A 13,360-nucleotide genomic window follows, 5' to 3' on the forward strand; every position below is an offset into this window, starting at 1 on the left:
CTTTTTTTTTAATGGTAGCAAAATTTTATTAAAGGTAGGAAAAAAGCTCTGCAGAGTTAGTATGAGCCAAATAAATGTAGGAGAAGAAGTACACTCTGCAGTGTGAGGGAGGGGCACCATGCAAGAGAGAACACAGTGGCTATTACCTTAACTTCATGAAAGTTTTCTTTGCTCCATTTTATACTTATTAGAGAGGTTTTATATATATATATATATCTATCTATATATTTTTTTTTTTTTTTTTTTTTTTGAAGCCGTGGATCGAACTCGGGACCTTGTGCTTGCGAGGCAGGTGGCGGAACCACTGAGCTAAATCCCCAGCCCGAGAGTTTATATTTTTAACGTTTGCTTATTTTAGTAATTATCATAAGAATGTTAGGTTGGATTAAACTATAACCCTGTATTTAATCTGTTGTAAATACTAAGTAGATGTTTTATGTTTTATAGAACCTACTGTAGTACCAACCACTTCTGTGAGAATGGAATCACAAACTACTAGTGCTTCCGTTAACAATTCAAATCCATCTACCTCTGAGCAGGCCTCTGATACTGTTTCAGCTGTCACCAGTAGCCAACCTTCCACAGTATCAGAGACTTCACCTACTCTTACAAGCAACAGTACAACTGGTACTTCTATAGGAGGTATGTGAAAACGTTTGTTTGCAGAACTTCTGGTCATGGCTTTTTTTTGGATGTACTGGGAATTGATAGAGCTTTCACATTGAGCTATACTCTCAGCCTTCTTAAAATTTTTTGTTTTGAGTTAAGGTCTTGTTGAGTTGCCAAGTTTGACTAGAATTTGTGATCTTTCTGTGTTAGCCTCCCAGAGTGCTGAGATTACAGGCATGCGTTTCATCATGACGTTTGTTAGGAAAAGCAGTATTGGTTTTGTTTAAAGTTTTTGCTGTATTAGCAAGTGTATTCTTACATTTTAATAAACCTCATGAGAACAAAGTAGTGTTTATTTGAATTAGACTATGATTTCATATTTGATTTTCTGTACTACAAGCTACCGAAGTATTACAGCTCATCAGAGAGAGCGTGGGAAAATTTAAATGGGTCACACCAAATGTATTAGCAACAAAAGAAAAAGTTAAGTTTGACCTCATGAACCTTCACGGTGGGATTACAGGTGTGCACCACCACATCTGGCTAATAAAAACTCTTATAATTTCACGAAAACATAGGCAACGCAGGTTAAAAAAGATTTTTTTATTCTCAAAGTAAGCTATACAGATGACTCAAGACTCACATGCGGAGGGACTTAGCATCTCTGGTCATTAGTGAAATGCAAATCAAACCACAGTGAAATATGATGAAGCACCCATTAGGGAGGCTATAATTACAAAATGACAAATAAAACAGAATAATTTAGTCTTGGTGAAATGCTGGTAGTAATGAAAAATGGCAAAACTGTTGAAAACACTTTAATGTTTTGCAAAAAGTTAAACAAGCTGGGTGGTGGCATGTCTAATCCCAGACTGGGAGGCTGAGGCAGGAAGATTACACGTTTAAGCTCAGTCTGTGCAACTTAACAAGACCCTGTCTCAAAATAAAAAATGAAAGGCTGGTAATGTAGCTCAGTGCAGAGGTTCAATCCCCAGTGCTGTTAAAAACCAAACAACGTAGAGTTACCGTGTGACCCACTAATTCTATTTCTTTTGGGTTTTTCCCTGGTACAGGGAATCAAACTCAGGACCTTGCACTTGCCAGGCAGGTGGGGTGCCACTGAGCTACATCCCGGGCTCACACCCATTCTGTTTCTGAGCACCATGTATACTCAGATGGGAGTATGAAGTATTTTGTGGGTGTTTTTTTTTTCCCTGTTGTTGCTTGTTCTTTTTCATTATGTGTAAGAAGCCTGTTGCCTGACTCAAGGTCACAAAGATGTTTGCCTGTGTGTACCCCACCCCATGCTACAGCTTGAACACAGGGCCTTGCCGTTCTAGGCACGTACTCTGCCACTGAACTGCACCCCCAGGCCTGAAGAACTATATAACGTTAGCTCTTATTTCATGTTATTTTTTGTGTAAACAGTTAATCTCGCTCTCTCCTGTCAACTGCTTTACTGAGCCTTGTGCTAGCATTCTCTTTTGGACAGGGGTGCAGAGGTAGAACTTGATAACTGCCTGCTACCAGGGACATGGTAGACCCTGTAGTCACAGATTGACTGTGTCATGATTTTTAATAAAGATGCTTATATTTTTTATTAGTTACTGTTTTTAATAGCATATCATTTAACTTTTATAATATCCTTATAATTTGGCTTGGGCAGATTGGAAAATTACTTGCATCTGGATTAGGAAGGACTCCCCTTCTCTGGAACTGTAAAGGCAGAATTGAGCAATGTTAAGGAGATTTCCCAGGAATGTTTTTTTTTTTTGTACTTTTTTTTTTTTTTGGTACTGGGGATTGAACTCGGGTCCTTGCGCTTGCGCACCAGGCGGTGAAACCACTGAGGTAAATCCGAGGCCCCCAGGAATGTTTTTAAGTACTGCATTCTTTGGGGAAAAAAATGTAGGCAGAATAAAAATGGACTTGTATTTATTGACTGTATAATATGTACTAATTTGCTGAGGTATCGTATATGTTACTTTTGTGTGTTATTATTTTCTGTTTTTTTGAGACAGAGTCTCAGTCTGTGCTTCAGGCTGGCCCTGAACTCGTGGCAATCCTCCTGCCTCAGCCTCCTGAGTGCTGGGATTACCGGCATGTGCTACCATGTCCAGCTTATTTAATCTTAAATATTCTTTATGTTAACATTACTCTCCCTATTTTACAAATGAAGAAACTTGGAAAGTTAAATACCTTGACTGATGTCAGTAATAATCTTTCCAGTGAAGATTTGAACTTAGCCAGATATGCTGGTATAGGCCTATAATCCCAGCACTCGGGAGGCTGAGGCAGTGGGAGTGCTGCAAGTTTGAGGCCAGCCTGGTCTACATAGTGGATTCAAGGCCAGCCCAAACTAACCTCTGGTGGGGAAAGAGAAAAAAAATGAAGGCTCTCAAGCATGAACTTGTACAACTTCTAGCACCTTTCTGAAAACTTCTGAGTATCCATACCTATCCTTTTCTCTTAACTCTTGGTCTTCTAACTCTTCTGTCCTTCTGCTCCCTTTGTGTTGTACTGCCTTGTCTTTCTCTTGATCTTGGCTTACTTCGGCAGTTATATTCTCTTTGCCTCTGCACCTTCACTAGTTCCAGTCTCAGTACTGCACAGGTACATTTGTGTTATGTCTGTGTCTACTCAGAGTGGATTTTTGTCACCCTAAACTCTGTTCTACTGTGCTTCTGAATCCTTTCAGAAAGAACAAACTTGCTTTGAAAAATCTGGTGATAACCTTGTTCACACATTCATTTTCTCATGTTCTCATCTCTATTCTCCCTGGCCTGACTCATAACTGTGGTGTTCCTACCTCTCACTGGTATGCTAGTGACTCTCCATTCTGTGTTTCTAGACCATTGACTTTTTTGGGGGAGGGTTGGAGGTGGGAGGATAGGGTCTTGCTATGTAGTTCAAGCTGGGCTTGAACTCAACAGTGTAGCCCAGGCTGGGCTCAAATCTGTGGTGATCCTCCTGCCTCAGCCTTCCCAGTGCCAGGATCGCAAGTGTTTGTCACTTCACCCGGTACCACTGAATTGATTTTATGCTTTCATATCCAGCATCTTGAACATCTCCTCTGGACCATTCTGCACTCACCCCATACTCAACATGCTGAAATCACTTCATTTTTCTGACCTCTGCATGTGTTCTTTGAATGACACATGCATATTCATTCATTCAAGAAATACTTGTTTGTTGCATATTGTGCTATTACGCATTACTCTAGGCACTGGGAACAACACAACAAATCTGATGCTAATAGAGCTTACTTTTTAGTGGAGAATAATAGTTTAGTCTTGTTTTATTATTGTTCTATGCAATACTAGAACCCAGATCATCTGTTACAATGCTGGTTGTTTTGTAGCCCAATTTTTTTCTTCCATGATTGGTGATGAGCTGTGTTAGGGCCAAAGTTTGAGTCTTTCTGTCCTTAGCACTTAACCACATGCATGCTTGCCTCTTTTCCTTGTGAGGATAACTCAGATATAGCACGGGCTTATCAAGCCACCTACATTGTGCCTGCATAGTCCCAGTTGTGAGAGTTAAAGTGACAAAGGCAGGCAATATTGTAAGCAATTTTAGAGACCAAGACTTGTGTTTTCACCTTTGTATTCTACACTGCCTTTAGTAGATCCTTCACCATGTTGTTATTATGTGGAAGACTTGCCAGATGAATGACTAAACCTGTGCATGCATCTCAGGAGTTGCCCCCTACAGTGACAGTGGAGACCCTGACCAATTTAGTGTCTCTGAGCTCTGGAGTTAATTTCTCTGATGCAGGCTTCTGATTGTTTCATTTTTAGTAGACCCTTTATGGATTAATCTTAACTAAAAAGGGTTTTTTATTCATATAATCAGATCATTGTACATGACTTCTAATTCATGGTCATTTACTCTCAAATGACAGAACACTTGACTCTTTTTCTTTTTTTCTTTTTTTCCCCCTGTACTGGGGATCAAACCTAGGGCCTCTCATGTGCTAGCCAACAGCTCTAGCTAGCATTGAGTTCTCTACCACTGAGCTGTTATCCCCAGCCCTTTTTTGAAGTTTCATTGTTAGTATTATTATTGTTCGTTTGTTTTGATTTTTGGCGATAGGGTCTCACTTTGTAGCCCAGGCTGGCCTCAAACTCATGATCCTCCTGCCTTAGCCTCCCCAGTGCTGGGGTTACAGGTGTGAGCCCCCATGGCCAGCTGAAATTTTATTTTGAAACATGGTCTCACCAATTTGCTCATGCTGGCCTTGAACTTGAAATTCTGCTGCCTCAGACTCCCAGTCAGCTGGATTACAGGCATGTCGAACTAGGCCCACTCAGTTCTCTTTAATTTGGGTTGCAGTCCTGTTTAAGAAATAGGTTCTAGATTATAGGAAAATAAACTACTTAATTGGAAGCCAAAATGTACACTAGGAAGAAGAACTTTCACTGCATTCTTCTGTTTAAAGCCACATTATTAATGCTTTTCTCCTTAAATAGGTGTTCAGCCTCAGGATTGGAGTCCAGGTCTTTTGGGCTTCATACAGTTTTCCCCCATGACAATTATGATGAGACATTTTATTTTCAAACACTTATCACTGCTTATTTTCTTAAATTATTTTATTGATACATTTTAGGTATACAATACATTTACACTTACCATTGGGAACTTGTACCTTTATATGATGTATCATGGTTCTTATTTTTTCCCCTTTCCCCTGCCCTCCCTTCACCCCCTCCACCCTTCCCTATTTACAAAGACTTTGTTTTCATTTTTTCCTTTTGTCATATTTTTTTCCTTTCCCTTCTTTCCTTTCCCCTACCCGTCCCACTTCTCCTACCTCTTTGAACCTTTTCTTTCTATTTCATCACTGCTTATTTTCTGTTGATTCCAACAAAAACTACCAGAATAAAGAGTGGTGGTTGGACTTAGCTTGATATTGTCTGAGTTGGGTGGCTGTCTCTTAAAAAAGTGAGATTTTTAAGCCTGCCCTATGTGGGAATGAGTCATGGTGTTAGGTGTTAATAAAATCCATTGCTCTGTACCGTATATTGGAAGAATCCCATGATAGTTTGGAGTTTTTTAAATGGAATTTTACTGATAACAAATAACTTGTATTGATCTAGGAAGAGGTAATCTATTGCCAGATTTATACATAGTGGTAAATGATGAACCCCTTGAAGAATTAGAATTTCAGGAAAACCCAATGAAGACCACTTTTCCAAATTATATGTCTGTCTTTAGAATGTGGCAATATTATATCTTATTTACAAAGATTAGAATTTACTGAACATTTCTTAGTTTTTATTTATACACAGCCCTTATTTTTATACTGTGATATATGATGATTTGATTATTTACCTTTATTTGTTTCCTGTCTTAAGACGAATCAAGAAGGACTGCCTCTAGTGCTATGACAGAAACTGGTCCCCCTGCAATGCCAAGGCTCCCCTCCTGCTGTCCCCAGCACTCACCATGCGGAGGACCATCACAGAATCTCCACGGACTGGGACACGCACACACAGGCTGCTTTCAGCAGCACGGCCATCATTTCCAACACCACCACCACCACCACCATCCTCCCCACCCAGCTGTTCCGGCTTCTCCTACCTTCAGTGACCCTGCCTGCCCCGTGGAAAGACCTCCACAAGTACAGGTGCCCTGTGGGGGAAATAGTGGCTCTAGTACCAGCTACCATGACCAGGTATGTGGAATTTGAAGAGTCTTCCTCCCTCCTCCTTTTCCTTCCTTTGTTTGTGGTGCCATTAGGAAGAAGGAAAAAAACCCTAATGAGAAGTTTTATGCACTTAATTTTCTTGCGTGTAAAAATGACCTAATTTAGTGGTATGTGAGTTTTTTTTAAATTAAATACCTAGGATTTTCCTATTGCAAATAATTGAGGGGAACAAGAATATGGAGTCCAGGCATGGTGGGGAATACCTTCAATCTCCCAGTACTTGGGAGGCTGAGGCAGGAGGACCACAAGTTTGAGGCCATCTTGGAAAATTTAATGAGACCCTGTCTCAAAAGTTAAAGATGCTGGGAAAGTCAGTCACTGGCAGAGTGCTTGCCTACCTTTTGCAAGGCCTTGGGTTCAATCCCAGGGCGGGTGGAGGAGAAGGGAAAGTTAAATTAGAAATAATGTTTAATCTAAAAATCACTTTTTTATTCTGAAATGATTTTTGATGTCTTTACTTAAATATATTTAAATCTCATCTTTGGGAGTTTATTTCAAATAAGATGCTAAAACTGTCTACCTGATTCACAAAAAATTAGAAAATTTCCTGTTTTTTTTTTCTATGTGTGACTCTAGAACTCATTGTAACCTCCATGAATCTAGACATAAGTAGCTTTCTCAGATGCAGACCTGCAGCATATGTTCTTAGGAGCAGGTGAGGTTTTTGGTTTTTAGAAAATTGAAATGTAAGCAAAAAAAAGAAAAATTATGATTAAATGAGTTGGTATTTTTAGTGAGCACTTAAAATGTCAAATAATACTAAATTCCTATTGATCACAGACTAAATCAAGTGAAAAGGAAAATTCAGAACAGTTGCTTTTCTCTGTCATCTGACCTTTCCTAAAATACCTGCTTTTTAATTTTGGAACAGGGGCTCATGTGGGCTAGATGGCCCAGGCTAGGCTAGGAACTTATGATCCTTCTACCATAGCCTCCCAGAGTGCTGGGGGAACAGGCAGGTGCCACCATGCCTGCCCACAGTATTATTCCTAAACCCCATTTACCTGAATTGCAGGCATGCATTGTGTTTGCTGCCTTAACATATAGGGCAGTCCTTTACTTGATTGTGTACACACAGCATAGAAGAGAGGTGCCTGCCCATTTGGGAAGGGCTTTGGGTGAGGGTTGAGACAGGGTCTTCCTGTGCAGCCCAGGCTGACTATGAACTCACGGTGATCTTGCTGCCTCAGCCTCCTGAGTGCTGGGATTATAAAGGTGTGCCACTATGCCGGGCTAGCACTCTTCCCTTTCTCCCTCACTTAGTTTTTCCTGTACCTTTACCTCCCTTCCAGTTTTTCTGTTGTCTTCTGAGTGTAGAGCCCACTGAAAGTAAGAAGACTGCCATAGTTCCTCTGAGGACTGGATAATCTGTGCTAATAACAAATGGTTATCCTGGTTTTCTTCATCTCCAGTTCCTCAGCTTCCAATATGGAACAGTTCCTGTATGTAATTCCATATGTGACACCAAATCTTTATTTTCTTTAATTGTATTTATAAAACCACAGCTATGTGGAACGTAAGCAGTAAACATGTATTTAAATTACTCAATAAAACAGAGAAAAAAGAAGAATACAAAGAAGCAGTTATTTAGATAATCTGCTTGGGAATAAGTTGAAAGTTTTATGTAGGATTTAAAAAATTTTAGGGAGGTTGAGACAGAATTGCTGAAAGTTCAAGGCCAGCCTGAACGACAGAAGAAGACTGTTTTAAAAAAAATTTAGGGAGGGGCGGGGGGAAGTTTAGGAGTTGAGGAAAGAAGATTAAAGAGCGTGAGGAGGGGGAGTGTACTGCAGTTTGAGGACTGGAAAAGTGAGCCCCGAGAATTTGTGGTTTATACACAGGTTTTTAGTAGAATGTTGCCTCCCCATGAATAATTTTCAGCTTTGTATGTCCATTAGTACCAGATAAATTGCAGTCTGTGCCTCATAGCTAAACAGACTGCCTGAAGTTACATTTAGAGACTGAAATCACTGCACCTTAAAAAACAAAAGATTGAGCTACACTGTGTTCCCAATGTTTCACCATCACTAACTTGATATTCCTCACAACATTTCTGGCTGGCATCACCATCATTAAAATATCAGCAAAAGGTCGGAAATGCATCTAATGACTTGGCATTCAGGCAAGTTTTGTGAAGATACATAGGAACTAGCCATTATACTATTTTGAAGTGCCAAGGATATTTTACCATATTCCAAAATATTCACATTGAAAAAAACTATCCTTTTCATCATTACTTTAAGATTGATATTAAAAACACAGCAGGTAAAATAAAGGCATGTTTTATTCTGCTAAAAAAAAAAAAAAAATTTAGGGCTGGGGATTTAGCTCAGTGGTTCCGCCACCTGTCTCCAAGCTCAAGGTCCCAAGTTCAATCCCTGGTACCCCCTCCAAAAAAATTTAATGGACACATAATTGTACCTATTTATGGAGAGCAATCTAGTAATTTGATATGTATAAACAGTAAATAATGATCAAATCACAGTAATTAGTGTTTCCATTTCTTTAAACATTTTTTACTTCTCCATGCTAGGAACGGAACCTTCAGACTCTACTTTTCTAGTTATTTTGAAATACATCATAGATTGTTGTAGGCTATAGTTGCCCTACATATTTAGAACTTTTCAAACATTTTGGAGGAAAAAAGTACTGGTAAGTAGAGACGAGTTCTGTACTCTGGTTTATTGCCCAGCTTAGTAAATGAGCCTTCCCACAAATCAGATTCCTAATAAAAGGAAGCATTGGCTTGATCTTTAATGTTTTTGTCAAGCAAGGCAAAGCTAATCTGTGATTTAGGCTGAATAATCTTGTAGATTTGTTTCACTATTAGAGTTCCTGTTGAACACTTGCTATAAGAGTTTAGAAATTTGGCACATTTTTCACTAGAACCTTCAAGTTTTCAGTGGTGTGATGATGTCTTTTCTAAGGACTTGTGAATTAGTGGTGAGAACTTTGGGTGAAAGAGAATATATAAACTTTATTTCTCTCTCAGATGTTGATAACGCAAGAGAAATAGACCTTAAAATAATTTTTATTTTTTTTATTTTTTGATACTGGGGATCGAACTCAGGTCCTTGCACTTGCGCAGCAGGTGGCAAAACCACTGGCCTAAATCCCCAGCCCTTGTGATAATGATCTTATGCTTGATTTTTAAAAAATTGACTTTAGGGCCAGGGATTTAGCTCAGGAGTTCTGCCGCCTGCCCCACAAGTGCAAGGTCCTGAGTTTGATCCCCGGTACCAAAAAAAAAAAATTGACTTTAGATTTTAAGTATAAAACCAGTTCAATTTTCTTTTTTTTTTGGTATTAAATTCTTTCATCGGTACGTTGTAGGTATACAACACAATTGTATTTCACATTGGGAATTGTACCTTTACATAATGCATCTTGAAAACCAGTTCAATTTTCACAGTCCAAGCTGTGCAGTAGTTTTGTTTTTTTTTTAATTTTTAATTTTTTTGTGTGTGCAGTAGTTTATTGATGTTCCGCAGATCTTAGACTAATAACCACCTTTTTTGAATTAATTCAAAGGTTTTATTTTTCTAGTTTACATTAGGAATACTTTAATAATAGAAATAATGTTCTGACAAAAATTTTGAAAAGGTAAAATATGATTTTTCTTTGTGTAGCAGGCATTGCCGGTAGACCTGAGCAACAGTGGGATCAGGAGTCATGGAAGTGGTGGTTTTCATGGAGCATCTGCGTTTGACCCCTGCTGTCCTGTTTCTTCTTCCCGAGCTGCAATCTTTGGCCATCAGGCTGCGGCTGCTGCCCCGAGCCAGCCACTGTCCATAGACAGCTATGGAACAAGCCTGGTCGCCCAGCCCCAGCCCCAGCCCCCTCCTCAGCCCTCTCTCTCTTCATGTCGGCATTATATGCCACCTCCTTGTAAGTATACATTTAATGAAGCCTTGTCATTTCTTTGTGAAATGGCCTTTTATTAATCCTAATTCATCAAATTTGGGAGTTTTTTTGTTTGTTGGTTTTTTTGTGTTTTTTTTGAGACTAAGATCTTACTACATATTTCAGGCTTGCCTTGAGCTTGTGGTGATTCTCCTACCTCAGCCTCCTGGGTGCTGGGAGTATAGTCTGTGCCACCATACCTGGTGATTTTTAGTATTTATTTCGCTTAAGAGTGGGGTATATTTTTTTCCATTTTAATATCTATGAAATTGAAGTACATTCATTGTCACCTTAGATTTTTATAAAAGGAAGTTTTAAGGAATTTAGATTATTCTTTAGTGAAATATGAAAGTTGAGTAGTATTTCTAGGTACAATTTTAAGAAATCTCAAGTGTTTATTTACTAAGGTTTAAGTGAATTTTGACACGTGGTTTGCCAGCTGGAAAAAAGTGTTTATACTCATCTGGCTCAGGCCTTTAAAGTAGAACTGGGCATGTCTGACAGAAATTTAAAGTCCATTAGCTATCTTGAGAAATGATAACTACCATCTGGATGTGGCAGTACATGCTGTGGCTGAGGCAGGAGGATTGAGACTGAAAAAACAAGACTGAAGAAAACAAGAAAGAACAAACGAACTATGCAGTTATATATCTTTTTGAATTTCTTTTTCCACTCCAGTAATTTAAAAAAATTTGCATTCTGCAGACACACCTGGAACCAGCCCAGAATTTGTATAGTGGTAGTGGTGATAACTATTATTTACCTTTTGTTTTTCTTTATTTTCTTTCTTTATTTTTTTGGTACTGGGGGTCGAACTTGGGACCTTGTGCTTGTGGGGCAGGCAGCGGAACCACTGAGCTAAATCCCCGGCCCTGTTTTTATTTTTTGGTACCGGGGATCAAACTCAGGTCCTTGCACTTTTGAGGCAGGCTGCGGAACCACTGAGCTAAATCCCTGGCCCTGTTTTTATTTTTTTATTTTTTTGAGACAGCATCTTGCTTTATAGTGCAGGCTGGCCTCAAACTAAGGCAGCCCTCCTGCCTCAGCCTCCTGAGTGCTAGGATTACAGGTGCACACACACCATGCCCAGCTACCTTTTTAATAACATGATATAAAATATAAAATATGTTAGAAAACAGCTCGCGAAACAGTTTTTGCAGAGCATTGACTAGTGGGGAAATTCTGTGTATGGACAGTTATGTCCAGACTGTTTTGAAACACTTCTTTGTATTCATCTTTAATTGACCCTCTTTTACTACGAACTTAGTATGTGTGATTTCACACCTTTTCCCTTTAGAAATAATATACTGAGGCAGTTTACAAACCATTTTCTTTTTAAATGTCCTAATAAAGGTTTTAGATTTAAACTCCTTTTGCTTTTATCATAAAAGTATTTCACATATATTCTGAAAAGTTCAGACTTTGCAGAATTCTGTAAAATGGAAAGTTAAAAGTCCACTCTACCCCCTTCATTAATCTTAGTTCCTCAGAGGCAGCAACACTTTGCATCTTATAAAATCTTACAGAAATTTTCTTTATAAAATAAAAAAGGAACTATATCATACATAGTGTTCTGCCTGTTTTTTTTTTTTTTTTAATTTTTAAAAAATATTTTGGTACCTGGGATTGAACTCAGGATCTTGCGCTTGCGAGGCAGGCGGTGGAACCACTGAGCTAAATCCCCAGCATTTTAAAAAATTTAATCATACATTTCGGATTTTTTTTCATAGTAGCACATAAAAATTGAGGTCACTTTTTATTTATTTTTTTACTTCTTTTACTCCCTAATTTCATTGGATTTTTTTTTTTTTTTTTTTTTTTTTTTTTTGGTACCGGGGATTGAACTCTGGACCTTGTGCTTGCAAGACAGGCACCAGAACCACTGAGCTAAATCTCCGGCCCTTCATTGGATTTTTTAAACATCCTCTACTGTTGCATTATGTATTACATCAGTCCTCTGCTGGTGAACATTTAAATTGTAGCTGTTTGAGTCTTTTTTTTTTTTTTTTGGTACCGGGGATCGAACTCAGGTCATTGAGCTTGCAAGTCAGGCGGCGGCGGAACCACTGAGCTTAATCCCTGGCCCCAACTGTTTGAGTCTTAACTATAGGGTAACTTCCCAGGAGTGAGATTGATCTGTCAGAGAACTAAGCTTCCAAGTCAGTACTGTTAACTTTCTCTCCAAGGGCCTGTGCCACCATACTCCTTTCCGGGGGTGTGTGTGTGACCGAGTGTGAAGGAAGGAAATTTGAATCACATTCTGTTAAAAACATGTTGTAGGGCTGGGGATTTAGTTCAGTGATTCTGCCGCCTGCCTCACAAGCGCAAGGTCCTGAGTTTGATCCCTGGTACCAAAAAAAAAAAAAAAACATGTTGTAAAACTGTTAGGTGTTGACACGAGATCAGCCATGATTATGCCACTGACTGCAGGCTGTGAGAGCAGACCCCTCCAGCCCAGAGTGTTTATAAAAGAACCATGTGTACGTGACTGCATGGTGCCTGTGTGACACACCTGAAATCTTTCTCTTGCAGATGCTTTGACGAGGCCACTTCACCACCAAGCTCCTGCCTGCCCCCATTCTCATGGAAATCCCCCTCCCCAGACTCAGCCTCCACCCCAAGTGGATTATGTTATCCCTCATCCTGTGCATGCTTTCCATTCTCAAATGACTTCTCATGCAACATCTCATCCTGTGGCAGCCCCACCCCCCACCCACTTGGCCAGCACAGCTGCGCCAATCCCTCAGCACCTTCCTCCTGCGCACCAGCCCATCTCACACCACATGCCGGCTGCGGCGCCACCCTCACAGAGACTGCACCCACACGAAGTCATGCAGAGGATCGAGGGCCAGAGGAGGAGGATGATGCAGCATCCAACGTACGCATCCTGTTTTCATAAAGTTATGCTTACTTTTCTCTCTCCATTGCTCATTAATTTGATGAACTTTTCAGTCCTCAGTTGATTAGGAAATTTTGTTTGTTTTTTGTGGGTCTTGCACATGCTAGGCAAGAGCTCTTCTCCAAGCTGTGTTCCCAGCCCAGAAATTATTATCGTTACTTTTTATTTTGGTTTTTTTTGAGATAGTCTTGCTATGTAGTTCAGACTTGCTGTGAACTGAGCCCAAGCTGGCCTTGAAC

The 13,360-nt window shown here is 39.6% G+C and overlaps 1 protein-coding gene across 15 annotated transcripts in view; it reads left to right on the forward strand.

The window, feature by feature from the left end:
* Rnf111 (ring finger protein 111) overlaps window positions 1-13,360 on the forward strand; it is a 122,930-nt gene that overhangs the window by 95,577 nt on the left and 13,993 nt on the right. For 13 of the 15 annotated variants that reach the window (XM_013076241.3, XM_013076236.3, XM_004855728.4 and 10 more), the window contains 4 exons: window positions 448-642; window positions 5,967-6,286; window positions 9,949-10,207; window positions 12,755-13,100. In XM_013076241.3, the coding sequence (XP_012931695.3) occupies window positions 448-642; window positions 5,967-6,286; window positions 9,949-10,207; window positions 12,755-13,100 (1,120 nt within the window). The remainder of the gene's footprint in view (window positions 1-447; window positions 643-5,966; window positions 6,287-9,948; window positions 10,208-12,754; window positions 13,101-13,360) is intronic. The other 2 variants (XM_013076237.3, XM_013076240.3) reach the window with 1 other exon arrangement.

The sequence above is a fragment of the Heterocephalus glaber genome, unplaced genomic scaffold (genome assembly GCF_053883595.1).
Source record: "Heterocephalus glaber isolate CG9 unplaced genomic scaffold, H.glaber_assembly_v1.0 deba00001689, whole genome shotgun sequence".
NCBI lineage: Eukaryota > Metazoa > Chordata > Mammalia > Rodentia > Bathyergidae > Heterocephalus > Heterocephalus glaber.